Source organism: Quercus suber, unplaced genomic scaffold, assembly GCF_002906115.3.
Source record: "Quercus suber isolate HL8 unplaced genomic scaffold, Cork oak 2.0 scaffold_14, whole genome shotgun sequence".
NCBI lineage: Eukaryota > Viridiplantae > Streptophyta > Magnoliopsida > Fagales > Fagaceae > Quercus > Quercus suber.
The window spans coordinates 1,710,581-1,728,166 of NW_027069479.1; the positions used below are offsets into that span (position 1 = coordinate 1,710,581).

At 34.6% G+C, this 17,586-nt stretch overlaps 1 protein-coding gene and 2 pseudogenes across 1 annotated transcript; all 3 read right to left on the reverse strand.

The window, feature by feature from the left end:
• Window positions 1-19: 19 nt before the first annotated feature.
• LOC111995845 (G-type lectin S-receptor-like serine/threonine-protein kinase SD2-5) lies at window positions 20-1,492 on the reverse strand (annotated as a pseudogene).
• Window positions 1,493-4,930: 3,438 nt separating this feature from the next.
• LOC112016772 (G-type lectin S-receptor-like serine/threonine-protein kinase SD2-5) lies at window positions 4,931-7,764 on the reverse strand. The gene has a single exon (XM_024049262.2). The coding sequence runs from the start codon at window positions 7,670-7,672 to the stop codon at window positions 5,150-5,152; it is 2,523 nt and encodes an 840-aa protein (XP_023905030.2). The 5' UTR covers window positions 7,673-7,764; the 3' UTR covers window positions 4,931-5,149.
• Window positions 7,765-9,311: 1,547 nt separating this feature from the next.
• Window positions 9,312-10,904, reverse strand: LOC112016774 (G-type lectin S-receptor-like serine/threonine-protein kinase SD2-5; annotated as a pseudogene).
• Window positions 10,905-17,586: the final 6,682 nt, after the last annotated feature.

Genomic DNA, 17,586 nt, shown 5'->3' on the forward strand with positions numbered 1-17,586 from the left:
CATGATGAAGGTGAAATGATCATATAAGAGGATAATTTGTAGTTTGAAAAACAAAAAGAAGAAAACAAAAAATAAAGAAAAATAAATCAGCCCAAACAAAGAAAAAGGCATACCGGCACAATCACAATTACATCCAGAATTACATAAGTCATTCATGAATTACTTATAGAACCCCTTTGCATCTCGGTCCTGATAATTCCTCTGGTAGTAATGGAGTTGCAGCCTCAACTGCCCCCTCATTATGAACAGTTGCTGTTTTTTCTCTCAATGCTGGTGGACTTGAAAAGTTATAATCCAAGTTATCTTCCACATGCATCACACCTTCCAATACCTTAACAACTACTGACATAGAAGGCCTCCTAATAAAATGACTTTGCAGACACCAGGCGGTGACCCTTAACATATTCACTACCTCTGCTCCATATAACTGCATATCCTCACTAGACTTATCAACCATATCCAAAAGTTGTCCTTCCTCTGCTTTTATCTTGAAAAGGTAATAAGTGCATATCCTCCTCTGGCTGAGATAAGTCCATGTTTTTTTGCCCATAGCATACTTCCATGACCACAACACCAAAGCTATACACTTCTACCTTTTCAGTGATTCCTGAATTCATCACTCAGGAGCCATATAGCCTGGTGTTCCTTGCATGGTTGTTACAACTTGGCTCTGGTCCCTCTCAATTAACTTTGACAGCCCAAAATCTGAAACATTTGCATTGAAATTTTCATCTAAAAGGATGTTTTGGGGCTTGATATCTAAGTGAATTATCTTCTGCCTGCATTCTTCATGAAGATAGTGCCTTGGCTACGTTGAGGACAATGTTCCTTCTGGTTTGCCAATCAAGAGGAGGCTTTTGGTCTCTGTAGAAGATCCATTTATCTAGGGATCCATTGCACATGTACTCATAAACTAATAGCCTGTGCGATGTTTCAGCACAGAATCCAATTAATCTTACCAAATGGACATGATGAATGCTGCCTATGGACTCAACTTCTGCAAAAAAATGACTTCTTCTCTTGACCAAAACCAGTAAGACATTTCACAGCTACTTTTATGCCACTTGGTAGGGTCCCTTGAAAGACTGCACCAAATCCTCCTTCCCCCAGCTTGCTGCTAAAATTATTGGTTGCACTTTTCAAGTCCTCATAAGAGTATCTAGTAGGCATCCCCAGTAGTTGGTCAAGATAATCTTCCTCAATTTCTTTGTAATCCTTTGTAAATCGAAGAAAGAAGAAGATGCCGACTGTCAGTGAGACACCAAAGACAGCTCCTAGAGTTGATCCCATTATGATTGCAAGTTGATTTGTTCTATTTTTGGGAGAAATGGTTGAGGAATCCTGTGTAGTGTTCTGCACTTTAAATAATGCAGAAGTGTTATAGTAATAATACATTTGTTCATTGTTGATGGTCGAAAACACATCAGACAATAAAACGCAATCACCACTTGATGCATTCGATTTATATTGAAATAGAGCGAGTTTGCCTGAACAGTTCTTCAAACAGGCCTGTTTGCAAGTCTCCATATCTGTATTGTTAATGTCAATGCTGAATCTGTAAGAAAAGTAATAGAGGTCCATGACCTCGAGAAAGCTCTGAGACTCAGAAGAATTGCAAGAAATGGGTGTTATTGCTGTACACCCAAGATTGGGTTGCCTACCACCGACTTGTCTGAACAAATTTGTTGTATCATCTGCTCCAGGACAACTGCACTGCCCATTTGAACATATACCATAATTTCCACAAACAAATGGATAGCCACATGCTCCTAAATAAAGAAGTAGTTCAGAAACCTGTTTCCAACTTGACCCTCCCTACTCATAAACCCCCAAATGCCCATCAGAATCAAACCTTATGAATTGAGCTGAAGATACGGGAGCAAAATTAAACTCTGAAAAACTACCATTCATATATATAGCACTGTTTACAATACTCAAGGATTGATAATAAATTTTTTTTGGGGAGGGGGGGGGTATTGGAATCAACATAGGCAACCAAACCTTCATTTTTATAAGCAAGAGATAACAAACCTTCAGTCAAATTCCATGCTGATTCTGTTGCTATTAGTTTCTGGCCAGACACCATCCTCTGCCCTGGAAGTAAAGAATCTGTCGGATGATCAAAAGACTGCCAGACCACAGCATTGTTTCTGCTAAAGAGCACGAGGTTTCCCTCCTCAGTTAAGTTTAAACCTAAAACGGACATACTGGTTGTATTTGTAGACTAAACATAAGTGCCATCAGCATCTCTTAGGATCAAGTCTCCTTCTTGAGAGAGTTGCAGTGTTGCATTAATTTTGACAGGTGTGTTCCTTTTTGCAGTCCACACTGCTTCTAAGGATTCTATGAAAGGAGGGTTGACACCTGTGCGGGTTTGGAATATAGAGACAGTAAAAAAGCAAGTACCATTCCGGAATTGACAGAGGAAGCCATAGACAAAGCGAGGTCCAAAGCTTCCCCTAAGAAGGACGGTCCTCAGACCATCCCAATTTGAAGTATTCGGGCTGTCTAATGGGCTATTGATCCATGTGGATAGATTGGCAACTGGAATCTCAACAATCTGGGCATTGATTAGAAGCGAAGAAGAAAGCAGAAGACAAAGGATGTGAAGATTTAAGCTGACAACCATTGCTATCTATGATGCGAGATGATGCTGAAGGAGAGCAAATGAGCTCAAGATAAAGATATCACAAGAGTCCACTGTCCAATGTCAATTGGAATGAAATAATGCTACAAAGATAAGTCAGGTGCACAACATTTTGTACCTTGTTTTTCATAAAATAGAACCCAATAAAGTGATTTTGTTCCAATCACATCAGATCATGACAATGGTTGTAGAAAAAATGTAAATATGAACAATTTTGTCTCTAACATTATTCAGGTTAAATATTGAACTTCATTAAGATAAAATAAGGTCTCCTAATGTATACTTAAAATATATATATATATATATATATATATATATATTGGACATAATAATTTGAAGACAGGCGACTGGTTGTATGCATTATTAGGAAGTCCCAAAGAAAAAGTATGCATTATGTTGTAGAAAAAGTCATATATTGTGCGCCTAAGAATAGTGTAATAATAAAACATAAATGTTATGATTGATTAAAAGACTTTTGTTGAGGTTGGAGGTTCTAGGCTTCTACAGAAGTGTTCCATAAAAGAGGTATCTTTGATTGATGCTCAAACATCTCCCCCAAGTTTGAAGTTTGAACAAGTCAGTGCTCATCAGCAGTCTTGCTAAAGGTAGTTTGATGGGGCTAATTTTGAAGATAAGGTTTTATGTAGACAATTTTTATATTAGCAAAATAATGTGTGCGAGTCATCTCAAACGGAGACTAGTATGTATACTAATGCGTTTTCCTTCACAAAAGCTGTGGGACATCTCAACTTATATGCAAGATTGCGTAACAAAGCAAGTAGCTGAAATCTGTGTAAAGAAGTAAATTGTTAAAATATACAACAAAAACTTAGAAATTTACTGAAGTGATGTTGTACCTACATAAGAACAATTACATAGACATTAGACACAGTTTAATATGTTGATGAAATATGTAAAAATTTAATGTCACCTTGCAAGTGTCTAATGCTTTTTAAATAGGTGCGGCTACTCTCTATGTTGATTTGACATTTAATAGGTGATTAAGCATGGTGTCTCGTATTAATGCAAGCACAGTGACAGAGGCTCATATTCTAGCAAGATTAATTAGTGCCTTTTGTCCTCTGCTAATATGAGGTTAAACCGTTAAAAGGTCACCAAGTACCTCCTTCCGCAGGTTACTGTAAAAAGAGCTATTCTACAGAATACGAAAAAAAAATGAGGAAAAGAGATGTTGTATATTGAACAAATTAGTAGAGTTTAAATGCCAAATAGACAGATAAATCTGCGTATAAGAAGTAAGAACAATCCAAATAGTAAGGCTTACACAATTATACCTAATAGATTCAATTTGAATATACTTCCTCAGTTTCCCGCAAGGAAATATTTATTCATTTAATTTTTTTTTTCTATCTACATATATAGTAGTTAATTTCATCCCATTGATTTGAAGACGATGCCATCATACCATGGTTTTGTGTCAATTCAAACTTACGTAATAGAGAGTAAGTTAAACTTCAAAGGTACAATGATTTCCAATGGCACGTGTTGATAGTGGAAGAAGCTATATAACTAAGGGAAAGTAAAGAATGTATAATGTATATGTACTTGACCTTGCATAGTCATATAATATAGGATTCCGTTGTGTCTAAAGTTTGACCAGTTTATTTAAGAAATAAAGGGGAAGATCCAATGAGATTTTATGCCCCTCTCACACGGTCTACCTGGCTCTAAGACCAGTCCACACGTTTGTGCAGGAGGGAAACTGCAAGGGAATGAGGTATTAAACGTGATCCTCTCTGCTTCATTAGTCTTGTATACAAATTCTGACGTGAGGACTACACCATATTGCCTACTTACTAGTCTTGAGTTTGACCTCCGGCCTCCTCATGAAAAAATTTGATTTTGAAATGTAATTTTACCCAGAGTATGGGTAGTCTGAGAGAGGACTGGTCCTCTATCCTCACTGTATGAATTTTATGAAAGGAAAATTATTGGTTAACATCTAATGTTTATGTAAATTGTACATAATTGTGCCCATTTGTTTAGTTTTCATTGTAAATCTTACATGAACGGTGGAATGTAAACAAATTCTAGATTTTTTTTGCCCCTATCCAAACCAAAGTCTCAAAAAGAACACCTCTATCATCCTATGCTCATCCAAACCAGATGAATTTGAGCCAGGTGAAGTTAAAAACTGATAACGAAAAACTACAGAACTTGCTAACGTTAGATATACTTCACTAATGATTATTTAAATTTAAATTTAAATTAAAAAATAAACAAATTATAGTAAATGAGAGATTTATTCAATAATCATAAATATCACCATCAAATATATATATGGTATCTAGCAACATCAAATAAATTGAGTGACAAACATGTTACAGATTGAGAAGTACTGGCGACTGCCAGGTAGGAGTTCAAAGCTGCTACAACAATTTGGAAAACTAAAAAATTCAATCATTACGGGAAGGAACTTATTATAGAACTGAGATTACCTCATTCTTCATGCGAAAAAAAAATAAAAGTTCTTGTCAATTGTCACCGTGGTCCTGATAGTACTGAATCCAATAAAGTAGTGGCACCATCAACATTTACTTCTGGAGGCATGACTCTTGCTCTTGTGTTTGGAATAGGTGGATTGCAGAAGTTATAATCAATGTTCTCTTCAACATCCATGACACCCTCCAAGACCTTAACAACCATTGACATGGAAGGCCTCTTTGAATAATCACTTTGCAAACACCAAGCAGCAACCCTCATCATATCCACAACTTCTGCTCCATGTAATTGCATATCTTCACAGTACTTATCAACCAGGTCCAACAACTGCTTCTTCTGTAACTTTTCCATGAAAAGTCCTTGCAAATGCATTGCTTCCTCAGGCTGAGAACGATCAAAATGTCTCCGTCCACACAATATTTCCAACAACACTACTCCAAAGCTATAAACATCTACTTTCTCTGTAATTACTAAGCTCAACCATTCTGGAGCCAAATAGCCAGGAGTTCCTCTCATGATTGTTACAACTTGACTCTGGTCACGATCAATCAATTTAGACAAACCAAAATCAGCAACTTTTGCATTAAAATTCTCGTCTAGGAGAATATTTTCAGGTTTTACATCTAAATGAGCAATCTTTTTATCGCAATCTTCATGGAGATAGGTGAGTCCCTTTGCTATGTCAAGAATGATCTTCTTCCTCCTATGCCAATCCAAATTAAACTCATGATTTTTGTGGAAAATCCATTTATCCAAAGACCCATTAGACATGTACTCATAAACAAGAAGTCTATGAGATCTTTGAGCACAAAACCCTATCAATCTTACCAAGTTGAAATGATGAATACTGCCAATTGTCTCGACCTCAGCTAAAAATGATTTCTTGATTTGATTAATACCATTAAGATGCTTCACAGCAATTTTAGTGCAGTCAATTAGAGACCCTTCAAAAACTGTGCCAAACCCACCTCCACCGAGCTTCTTACTGAAATTCTTTGTCATGGCTTGCAAATCCTCAAATGAATATCTTGTGGGCATTCCTGGTACATAATCTAAATAATACTCCTCAGCTTCGTCAGAATCATTATTCTTCCTAAATAAAAGAACTAAGATTCCAATTAAAAGAAACAGACCAAAAAAAGATGCAAGGCTGGATCCCAATATTATTACAAACCGATTTCTTTTCTTTCCCCGCCGGGAAGGAATTGCCCTTGGGAGATTCTGCACTTTGATGTACATGGAAGCGGCAAGAATAAGATCACCACTACTGTTTCTGTTACCGCTCTTCAGTGATAAAATTCCCGATAGTAAATGACAATCCCCTAAAAAGTGATTCTGACTATAGGAATGTAAAATAGCAGCTTTGCACGAACAAACTTTTAAGCATGCCTTCTTACAACCCTCTAAATCTGTAAATTGGAGCTCTCTAATATAACTAAAGTAAGTTACGTTCTGGCAAGCTAAAAGGAATTGATTTTGGGAAGCATCACAAGACAAAGGAGTAACTAGGGAGCACCCACGGTCAGGCAGAGTGCCATTGGTTAGCTTGAAATAGGTTGTCCCATTTATTGATTTAGGAACAGGGCAACTACACTGGGCGTTTCTACAAATACCATAATTGCCACATGCCATTGGGTAATCGCAGTAATCAAGATATTCTTTGAGAATATCATCTTCCTTCCATTCTGAACTCTGTTTTTGCCACGCATACCTTCTCAAATGTCCATCAGCCCCTAATCTGACATACTGCAAACTCTGCAATTGAGGGTAGAAATATGATCCATCATATATATACGGATATAAACTTAATCCATTATAATAAACTTCTAAAGAAGCTGACGTGTTGAAGTCATCCCTGAGATCAATAGAAGAAGAACCTGAGTAATAGGTTATTGGAGGATTAGAATTGAAGGAAAATAACATCTCTTCACCAGTGACAGAGAGTGCAAATAATCCTCCTTCACTAGTGAGATTCTGCCCTGCGTCCAAAGTTTGCCTAGCAACCAGTGAGTCGGTTGGGTGATCAAAAGACTGCCAACTTGCTGCGTCATTTTCATCCAAGAGTATGAGGTTGCCTGCCTCAGTCATGTTTATGCCAGCCACAGATTTGCTGCTGCTGTTTGTTGACCAAGCTATAGTTCCGTTGGCATCCTGCAATACCAACCCTCTTTCTGAACTGAGCTGCAAAGTCGCGTTAATGCTGACTGGATTCTTTTGGTTAGCAGACCATACAACCCGCGGACCAACATCCTCGCGAACTTTGCCCATGCCAACTTTGTCAATATACAGAAAAAAAATGGCAAAGAGATAATCCTTGCAGGTTTGATTACAGAAGAAGCCACAAGCAAATACTAGGCCAGAGGATCCACTGGTAAGGATGATTCTTACTGTTGACCCGTCTCTGAACTTGACAGAATCGGGAGCAGAGAGACTGTTGGTCCATGAAGTAGAGGGGCTTGCTTTAAGATAACCCTGAGGCAGAGCTGTCACTAAGTTGGGAAAAGGTATTAGAAAAAGAACAAGGTAAAGAAGAACACCACACCAAACCCAGCTTATACCCATTGTCTGTAACACACGGTGCTAGAAGGAAGGTAAAGTAGATAAAGAAATGGGGAGGGGATGACTCTCGTACTCCAGATCTGGACGTGTGTGGGTTGTTGCTGATGTATGTGCTAAGTTTCACATCGATATCATGTTGATATTAAGTTTTTTGTTTTTTGGTGGAATCGCTATCATGTTGAACTTACAATTAAAATTAATTTTTTATTTTACTAATAAAAACCTGTAACAAATTGTTATTTAGAATTTATTGTGAAAATATTGTGGATATAATATTTCTCATTACTTTAATGATAAATACTAATGTACACCATGCATACATTTTTTTAACTAAAATCATGATTTCAATTAAAAAAACATTAGATAGTATGTCATTTTTTACTGATTAAATATTTTTTTCATACTTTCATTTATCTCCATTATTTCACTATGCAATGTTAGAGAGGGGAAAAAGAAAATAGGTTTGACATATAGATGTACAAAACACAACTACTGTAACAAAAAAAAAAAATATATATATATATATATAAGTAAAGAAAGATTTAACCACGTTTTGCGTCAAGAAACTTACAAAAGATCAGGTCAACCTTAAAAGCTTAAAATGATACTAATTGATTTTATTATTATTATTACTTTTTTTTTTTAAAGAAGAATTGATTTCTAAAAGCATTAATTTAGAAAGTATTTTTAGAAATTATTATGAAAAAAAAAGTAACCAATGTTTATTAAAGCTTTCTATATTTTCTATAAAAATAAAATCAAAACATTTTTAAAATAGCTAATTAACAATTTTTTTAAAAACACCCATTTAGCCGACCATTTTTATTATTTTTAAAGAGATGTATTGATAGGGGAAGACGCGGGAAGTAACGTATATACTTGACCTTGCATAGTCATGTAATCTAGAATTCCTGTGTATGCAGTTTGACCAGTTTATTTTGGAGATAGAGGGAAAGAGCTGGGTGAAATTATTTCACGGTCAGGGGCACCATAATTGTGCCCTTTGCGCATGGACTTGCTGACTTCCACACCTTTGTGCAAGAGGGAGACTTGGGTGTGAAACTACTTAACTTTCTGGCCTAGGGGACACGTTGCGGCCCTCTCACACGATACACAGTCCTGCTACGCAAGAGGAACACAATGAGGGTTTGACCGTGTCCGAGGACTCTGACCAACGACCTAATCCAATTACTTTTCTTGCCCCATCTAAACCAAAGACTTGAAAGAACATCATTATCGTTCTAGGCTCATACACCAGAAGAATTTGAGCATGGTGATAAGTAAGTAAGTGATAACGAACAACTGCAGAGTTTGAGAAAGGTTGTGAATATTAACTGAACTCGCGAAAGTCAGACATACTTAACTAAAGATTCATAAAAATAAAAATATATTATGGCAAATGAAAGATTTAATCTATCACCTTCAAATGTATGTCGTACACATATTTGTTGCAAAATCATATAAATTAAGTGACAAATATATCAAAGATAAGAGTAGTCAGGGCCGATTGCCATACTTGGGTTCAAACCTGCTCCCACAATTTGGAAACTAGGAAATTCAATCACTACTGGAACAAATTAATTTATTCCAAAACAGATTAGCTCACTCATCATGCAACAAAGATAAATGTTTTTGCCAATAGTCACCGTGGTCCTGATAAAACTGAATCCAATAAAGCAGTGGCACTACCAACATTTACTTCATTATACATGACTCTTGCTCTTGGGTTTGGAATAGGTGGATTGCAGAAATTATAATCTAGGTTTTCTTCAACATCCACAACACCCTCTAAAACCTTAACAACCACTGACATGGAAGGTCTCTTTGTAAAATCACTTTGCAAACACCAAGCAACAACCCTCATCATATCCACAACTTCTGCTCCATGTAATTTGCATATCTTCACTGTATTTATCAACCAAATCCAATAGTTGCTTCTTTTGTAACTTTTCCTTGAAAAATCCTAGAAAATGCATTGCTTCCTCCAACTGAGAACGATCAAAATGTTTCCGTCCACACAATATTAATTTCCAATAGCACAACTCCAAAACTATAGACATCTACTTTCTCCGTTATTATTGAGCTCAACCATTCTGGAGCCAAATAGCCAAAAGTTCCTCTCATGGTTGTTACAACTTGGCTCTGGTCTCAATCAATGAGTTTAGACAAACCAAAATTGGCAACTTTTGCATTAAAATTCTCATCTAAGAGGATATTCTTAGGTTTGACATCTAAGTGAGCAATTTTTTTACTGCAATCTTCATGGAGATAAGTGAGTCCCTTTGCTATGTCTAGAATGATCTTCTTTCTCTTATGCCAATCCAGAGTAAACCCGTCGATTTTGTGGAAAATCCATTTATCCCAAGACGCATTAGACATGTACGGGTAAACAAGATGTCGATGAGAGCTTTGAGCACAAAATCCAATCAATCTTGCCAAGTTGAAATGATGAATGCTGCCAATTGTCTCAACCTCAGCTAGAAATGACTTCTTGATTTGATTGAAGCCATGTAGACGCTTCACAGCAACTATAGTGCCATCAATTAGAGTCCCTTCAAAAACTGTGCCAAATCCACCTCCACCGATGTTTTTCTTGAAATTTTCTGTCATTGCTTGCAAATCTGCAAAAGAGTATCTTGTGGGCATTCCCAGTACATGATCTAATAATACTCCTCAGCCTCATTAGAATCTTTATTTTCTTTCCATGGTTTTTCTGCTCTGGTGGGACAGTCTGCACCTTAATGTATGCTGTACTCGTATAACTATCTTTCACCTCCGCGTGCTTCAGTGAAAAATTCTGGAATGATAAGTAGCAGTCCCCAACCTAGGAACTCCAAGTGTACTTCTAGAAAATAGCAGCTTTGCACAAACAATTTTTTATGCATTCTTGTTTACAACTCTCTGAATCAACTACAAGGTCTTGTCTAAAAGTTACCGAGGTGATGTTCGTGAGCTCTAAAAAGTACTGATTTATGGAAGCTTCACAAGATAAGGGAGTAACTAAGGAGCACCCACGTTCAGGCCGACTGTCATTGATTTGCTTAAAATATCTTCTATCATCTTTGGGTTCAGGACAACTACACTTGCCGTTCGAGCAAATACTATAACCGTCGCAAACCGTAGGGTAACCACAGTTACCAATATCTGCCGTGAGAAGATCAGCCACTTCCTTCCACTCTAAACTCTTTTGTTTCCATTCATACACTCTCAAGTGTCTATCAGACTCAAATCTCATGTACTACCATGATGATAATGCTGAAGGAATGAGAAATTTATTAGGCCCAAATAATTTATCATCAACTGTGAAGAAAGACAAGCTTCCATTCATAAACTTTCTGGTTAAATTTTATATTTTCTATTTTGTTAGCCAACTTTTCGCTTGCAATCGGATTTTCACAGTTTTTCTACATTTTTATTACTTTTTTTTTCTCTCTCTTTTTAAAAAATTTTCCTTTTCTTTTTATAACTAGTCATCCTTCCTTCATCTTTTGACTATGTCGAGCTTCCCATCCATAGCGCCCAACCTTTCACTAACAATTAATAAACCATGCAATTTTGGAAAGGCTAAAACCAATTTAATTAGGGTACTGTCGAGAATGGAACGGAACCCAGATTTTATTTTAGGATGGCCAAAGTAAGAACAATAAACATTTTGTCCATTAATAATAAGAATTATACAAAGAATCAAGATTAAATTAATTAGTATCTACAAATAAAACTTCCAATGCATCAAAAAATAAATAAATAAAGAAAATAAACAATAATTGTTTCTAATACATTTCAAGTAAAATCTTTTGTCAAGGTGTAATAAATTTTACAACAATTTTCTATAACCCTAAAGTAAGAGGTTACTAGTTATCCTAAGTTCTATATATATATATGTGTGTGTGTGTGTGTGTTAAAAGAGAAGAGCATTGACAATAAAATAATAATAATAATGATGATGATGGACTATGACAACAATGAGAAATATCACTTTGAAAAAAATGTAATAATCAAACAATTTGACCTGAAAAATAGAACATTTAATTTAAATTTCAAACTATATTTTTCCTACCTACACATGACAATAATAGCATTTTATCTGTTGGATTTAGTGAACCATAGTTACCCAAGCACTACCAAGGCATCAATGAGCACTAAGCCAATGTTTCACCAATACTCCGTTAGGGTTTCTCATTGTAGAAGTAGAATCCAAGATCTAGTACGAACCCACGAAAACATTTGGCAAAAAACAATGGTAAACCATCACCTCAGGCGGTGACACTAAGGCATATTAACTACTCAAGACTACTTACTTGTCTTATTATTATTAAAAAAAATATTAATAAATAAAGAGGAGGACTACTTACTAGTCACTATGGAAAAGGAAAAGGACTACTTGCTAGTCTTGAGTATCTCCTGCCTCTGATCTAGATGAAATAGTTGAATTGTAATTAATCGTACAGCTGATGAGTAGTCTCAGATGAACAAAGTTTCTCTCCAAACTAATTTAGAGAAAAACTCTTCAAACTTCTCATATATCTCTTTTTTGGGTGTAAATTTTGAAAATCTAACCGTTGAATTTCATGTTCCTTATGTTCTTAAAATGCATATTAAATTTTGTTCAAATCGAATATTATTTACTATTCAATCAATGCACTTACTTTAATTTTATACACAATTTTAAATCACAAAAATTTGAAATTTTAATATTTGTTTGATGACATAGCAATTGATTTTTGAACTTCTTGAAATTTTATAAGCATAAATAATATAATAAGAACATACAATCTAACGGAGAAAGACTAGTTGGTTGAAATCAATTTCTTCTATAATTACAAATTTGAGAGATTGTAATTGATGTAGAATAAAGAAGAAATTAATTGTGAATCTAGTTTATTGAGATGCAATTATTTCATATTATTTAGAATTATTAGATGTTTTCAGAGCACAGTAATTTGGTTTTCCCCCTTCTCACTTTCATGATAAATTTTGCTAAATTCATAGTAGGATCTACCAACAATGTGAGGGGAAATAGCACCACATTTCCGTGCTCTCTGGGAGCATCCAATAATTTTCTCTAGCACACATTGTGCCCCTCTCACACGGACCTGCTGGCTCCACGCGTTTGTGCAAGAGGAAGACTCGGGGTAAAGGCAGTCAAATTACTTCATGGTCGGGGCACTTTAAGATTGTGTCCGCCGCACACGGACTTGGTGACTTTGACACGTTTGTGCCAGAGTGAAGCTTCTGTGAAATTACTTCATGGCCTAGGCCCTAGGAGACACGCTATGCCCCTTTCACACGGACTTGCTAGCGGCTCCATGCACATACATGAACCTCTCTGTTTCATTAGTCTTGTATACGAATTCTGACGTGAAGACTACAGCATATTGGCTACCTGTAGTCTTGAGTTTGTCCTCCTACCTCCTGATGTAAAGGTTTGATTTTGAAATGTAATTGTACCAATAAGAGGATGAGTAGTCTGAGAGAGCTCTAGTCCTCATTGTACGAATTTCATGAGAATAATCTATATATCTATATTTTTACTGCCCCATCAAAACCAAAGGCACAAAAAGAACATCACTGTCATCCTAAGCTCAATACCAGATGAATTTGAGCCTAGTGAAGTAAACAACTGATAACGAAAAACGGCAGCTTTTGACAATGATTTTGAATATTTACTCAAATTGTGAAAGTTAAATATATTTAACTAATGATTCTAATTGAAAAAAGAAAAAATTATAGTAAATTAGAGATTTATTCAGTAACTCATATATTTCAAATTTGAGTATTACCTTCAAATGTATGCCGTATACAGATATCTAGCAACATCAAATAAATCAAGTGACATATATGTTACTAGTGAAAAGGAAATTGGCGATTGTCATACTGGCGTTCAATGCTGCTACAACAATTTGGAAACTAGAAAATTCATCTTCTCGACATTTACTTAATACCTTATTCTTAAGTAAATTTGGCATCTAGCTTAAAAACCCTGAAGCCGAAGTGGCAAGTAAAATAGAATGTTGTTTAGTTGCTTTGTATTGTTTGGTTTGTGAGAAATTGCAAGAAAGTGAGAAATTTATTTAATTTCTTATGGATATTGGGGTGTTTGGTTGGTGAGAAAGAAGAGGAAAGTGAAATAAAATTCTGTTCAATTATTTTGTTTTAAAAATAAAATCTTATGTAGTTACTTTAAGTTTTAGATGGAAATTTTTGGAAATTCATTGTAAAAATTGCAATAACAAAGCAATGATATATTAGTAATGAATCTAGTGAACCAAATATAGTAATGCAATATTTCTATAATCTAACATCACAATGTAATGTAGCATCAATCAAACCAAACGCCCCCTGAGGGTATGGCCGGATGAGGTGCAACTGATATGCCTCAATACTCATTAGTCACAATACTTTGCTGATCCTATATACAAAGAAAAATTCACCCTGGTGGAGTTATCAAAGTTTGGGTACACTCCCAAAATTTAAAACAACTAGTCGTTAACCCGTGCAATGCACGGAAAAGCTCCTGAGTATATAACATGTACCACAATATATAATATTATATAATACATTAGGAAGAAATACAATTCATTGAACAAACCTCCAAAAAAAATCTATAATTAAATAGAAAATTAAATTATTTTAGTAATACAAAACTATTCACTCACTAAAAACCAGCAATTTGAAACCTTTTTCAAAATCCGAGTGCCTTTTGATAGAAAACACCATACAAACATATAAGGAAAATTTGAACAATGGTTTTAATGAATTTAATTGAGAAAATTTATTTGTTGAAAGTTGATAGAAGTACAGTTGTAAGTGAGAGTCTTAAAAATTGTTCAAAGTTGTACATATGCAAATAACCAAATAAGCTAACGGTCATTAACTACTAATTATTAAATGTTTGTCAGTGACAAATTTTTTTGGAATCAAATAATTTGTAAACACCACATCTATGAAAGTAAAAAGACTAAGAATAAAGTACCAATAATGGAATGAATAGCCACAGGTTTTTTATAAATTCAAATCGAAGATATTATAATCTTTTTTTTTTTATTTTTTTTTATTTTTGTTAAATAACATAGATGTTGCAATCTTTACCTTCAAAAAATATCAATTGCAATATAAGTTCCATCATCGATGACACGGGAATTTCTCTCTATTTATATCTTTTCAAAAGTTATTTCCCCACAACAGGCATATCTAGTAAATCAAAATGCAATATAGAAATAAAAAGTCATATCCAAGCTAAATAACCTAGAACAAATTCTAGGATAAAGCAATAAACATTCCAGAAGTCGTGCATATATTGATGCATTTAGAAAAGGTAAAAGTAAACTAAGTTCTGACCAAAAAGCATACAAAAACTCAATAGATTAAACAATCAATGTATAAGTTCTATTGTTTTTGTTATTCCATGCATAATTAAAAAGAACAGGTTGATCAAGAGAATTCAATGTGAGTCCAATAGCAATCATAGCTAGACCTTATTACTTGGAAGTTATTAGCTTTGCCAAGATGGATTGTTTATGGTAAACAATTGTAAGCTTCATTGGCAAAACTAATTCTTAGTTTCCATAACACTTGAAAAGGAAAATAAATAGATGTTACAATCAACAACCATAATGTCTTTATTTCATCATTGCTCACTTGAGTTAATCACAATAATACACAACAAAGGCTTTAAACTGGTAGGTCATGGCTTGTAAAGAGAAGAATGGAACCTAATTTTTTGAAGAATATGCATGCATTATATCAGCAAAACATAAAAAAGATATGATATCTTCTTTTATCTCCACTGATCTGTATCTATATAATATATTCAAAACATAGATATCAGATGTTCAACTTGTATAACCAAATGGGATAGTAGTCAAAAAAGAAGCAGCATGTTCTAGGTATTAAACAATCACAACAAAACAACAAAATAAAAGTATGGTTCAATATCAATAATTTGTATTTTATTTAAGCTTTATGGTGGGCTAATGAACAAAAAGAAAAATAAAAGGAACCGAAGAGAATCCTCATATTAAATGGCACACACCCATGCTTTGTGAAATCCAAAGGTGTAGTCCCCTCTATAATGACTCTATTTCGGTTTCACAGACTCGCTTGCCATTCTACCAACCTATAAAAACAACTACCATACAAAAATTTAAAATGCAAATCCAATACTAAGTAATATTCAGTCAAGAAATCAAACTTTTTTTTCCAAAAACTCAGATTTAATTCACAAGAACTGCAATAGAAGTTTCAATTTTTAGGGACCCTGAGATGTGCTTTATCGGCTATGAAATCATAGTAAGGAATTACATTAAAAAATTAATGAGTAAACGAACTAACAAACCCAGTCAATTTAAAAAATTCTTAGGTTTATAATAGACTCTTATAATCCAAATTTGCTTTTGAAACCAACAATACTCAAACTAAAAGCAATTCACACATTCATGAATTAGTAAAACTAAATAAAAGTTAAAACGATTCACAGATATTTGATGCCATTCGTACTAAAATGGAATTAGTCGAAGAGAGAGAAAGAGAGTGACCATCTTGAAGGAGTTGATGTTTTGAGCAATATCGTTGTTGTGGAAGAGAGTGGAGTGGAGACTGAGGACTTCGAAGTTCAGAAAGAGCAGAAACTTCAACTTTGACTCTTTGTTTTCCTCGTCAACTGCTTACTCTCCCATATCCTTCACATGCGTGTAAGATGAATTAGAAAAACCTTTTTTGTCATTCAAAGAATCAGAAGGGTAAGAAGGCTAAAAGCAATTCTATCCATTCATTGTATCTATTGGTTTGGGTTTAAGATATGTAAAATTAGATTACTAAATTATAAAATGAGAGAAGGGATCTTGCCTTTGGTTTTTGGGATTGCTTTGACAATTTGCTTGATTCTAAGGATTTCTGCAAAATGAGCAAAACTTTGATGAAATTAAAGTCTCAAAATTATTATTGTAGGAAATAAAGTACAGTGGGAGGTAGAGAAAAGGAGAAGTACATACAAAGATAGGGAGGAGAGAAGTGTTTGTGGTTTTTTTGGAAAGAAGAACTGCTATGAAACTTGTAAAAATTGAAACTATCCAGAGCCAGGCAAAATGTTGTGTTAGTTTGCATTTTTTTTTTTTAGTTGTGTGATATTATTTGTAGAATTTAGAAATCAAAATGTTTCACATCAACAACCAAACGAAAAGGCACCTGTTTATAGTTAATTCTTAAAAGGTGTATTTAAAAAGTATTGAATTAAATGGTTAGTTAAAAACGTAAAATCCTGAAAAGTCACTATGTTTAGTGTTTTTAAATGTTGACGTGGTTGAAATTTATGAAACCACTTGGCTGAAATTTGTGTGTGTGTGTGTGTGTAGAATTGTCATATCATATCCAATAAATGGAAGAAGTTACAACAAATAAAGGATGTGAGGAGGTTGTAACCTATTGGTGACTATCAGAATTCCATATAGTAGTGTCATTTGAAGAGTCTTGGTTAATGGAGGGACACATGATAAAGTTGAAGATTAGAGTAACATTCGAATTTAAGGAAATGCTCAATAAATGTCAACCGGTAAATCTAAAAATAAAAAATAAAATAAGAAAATAAATGATGATGACTGAAATTTGTGTGTGTGTGTGTGTATAGAATTGTCATATCATACCCAATAAATAAAAGAAGTTACAACAAATAAAGGATGTGAGGAGGTTGTAACATATTGGTGATTGTCAAAATTTCATATAATAGCGGCATTTGAAGTGTCTTGGTTAATGGAGGGACACATGATAAAGTTGAAGATAAGAATAACATCCAAATTTAAGGAGATGCTTAATAAATGTCAACCGGTAAATCTAAAAATAAAAAAATAAAATAAGAAAATAAATGATGATGTGGCGCTGATGTGGCTTAACTGGAGTGTAGCAACAATAAATGCTACGCTTCA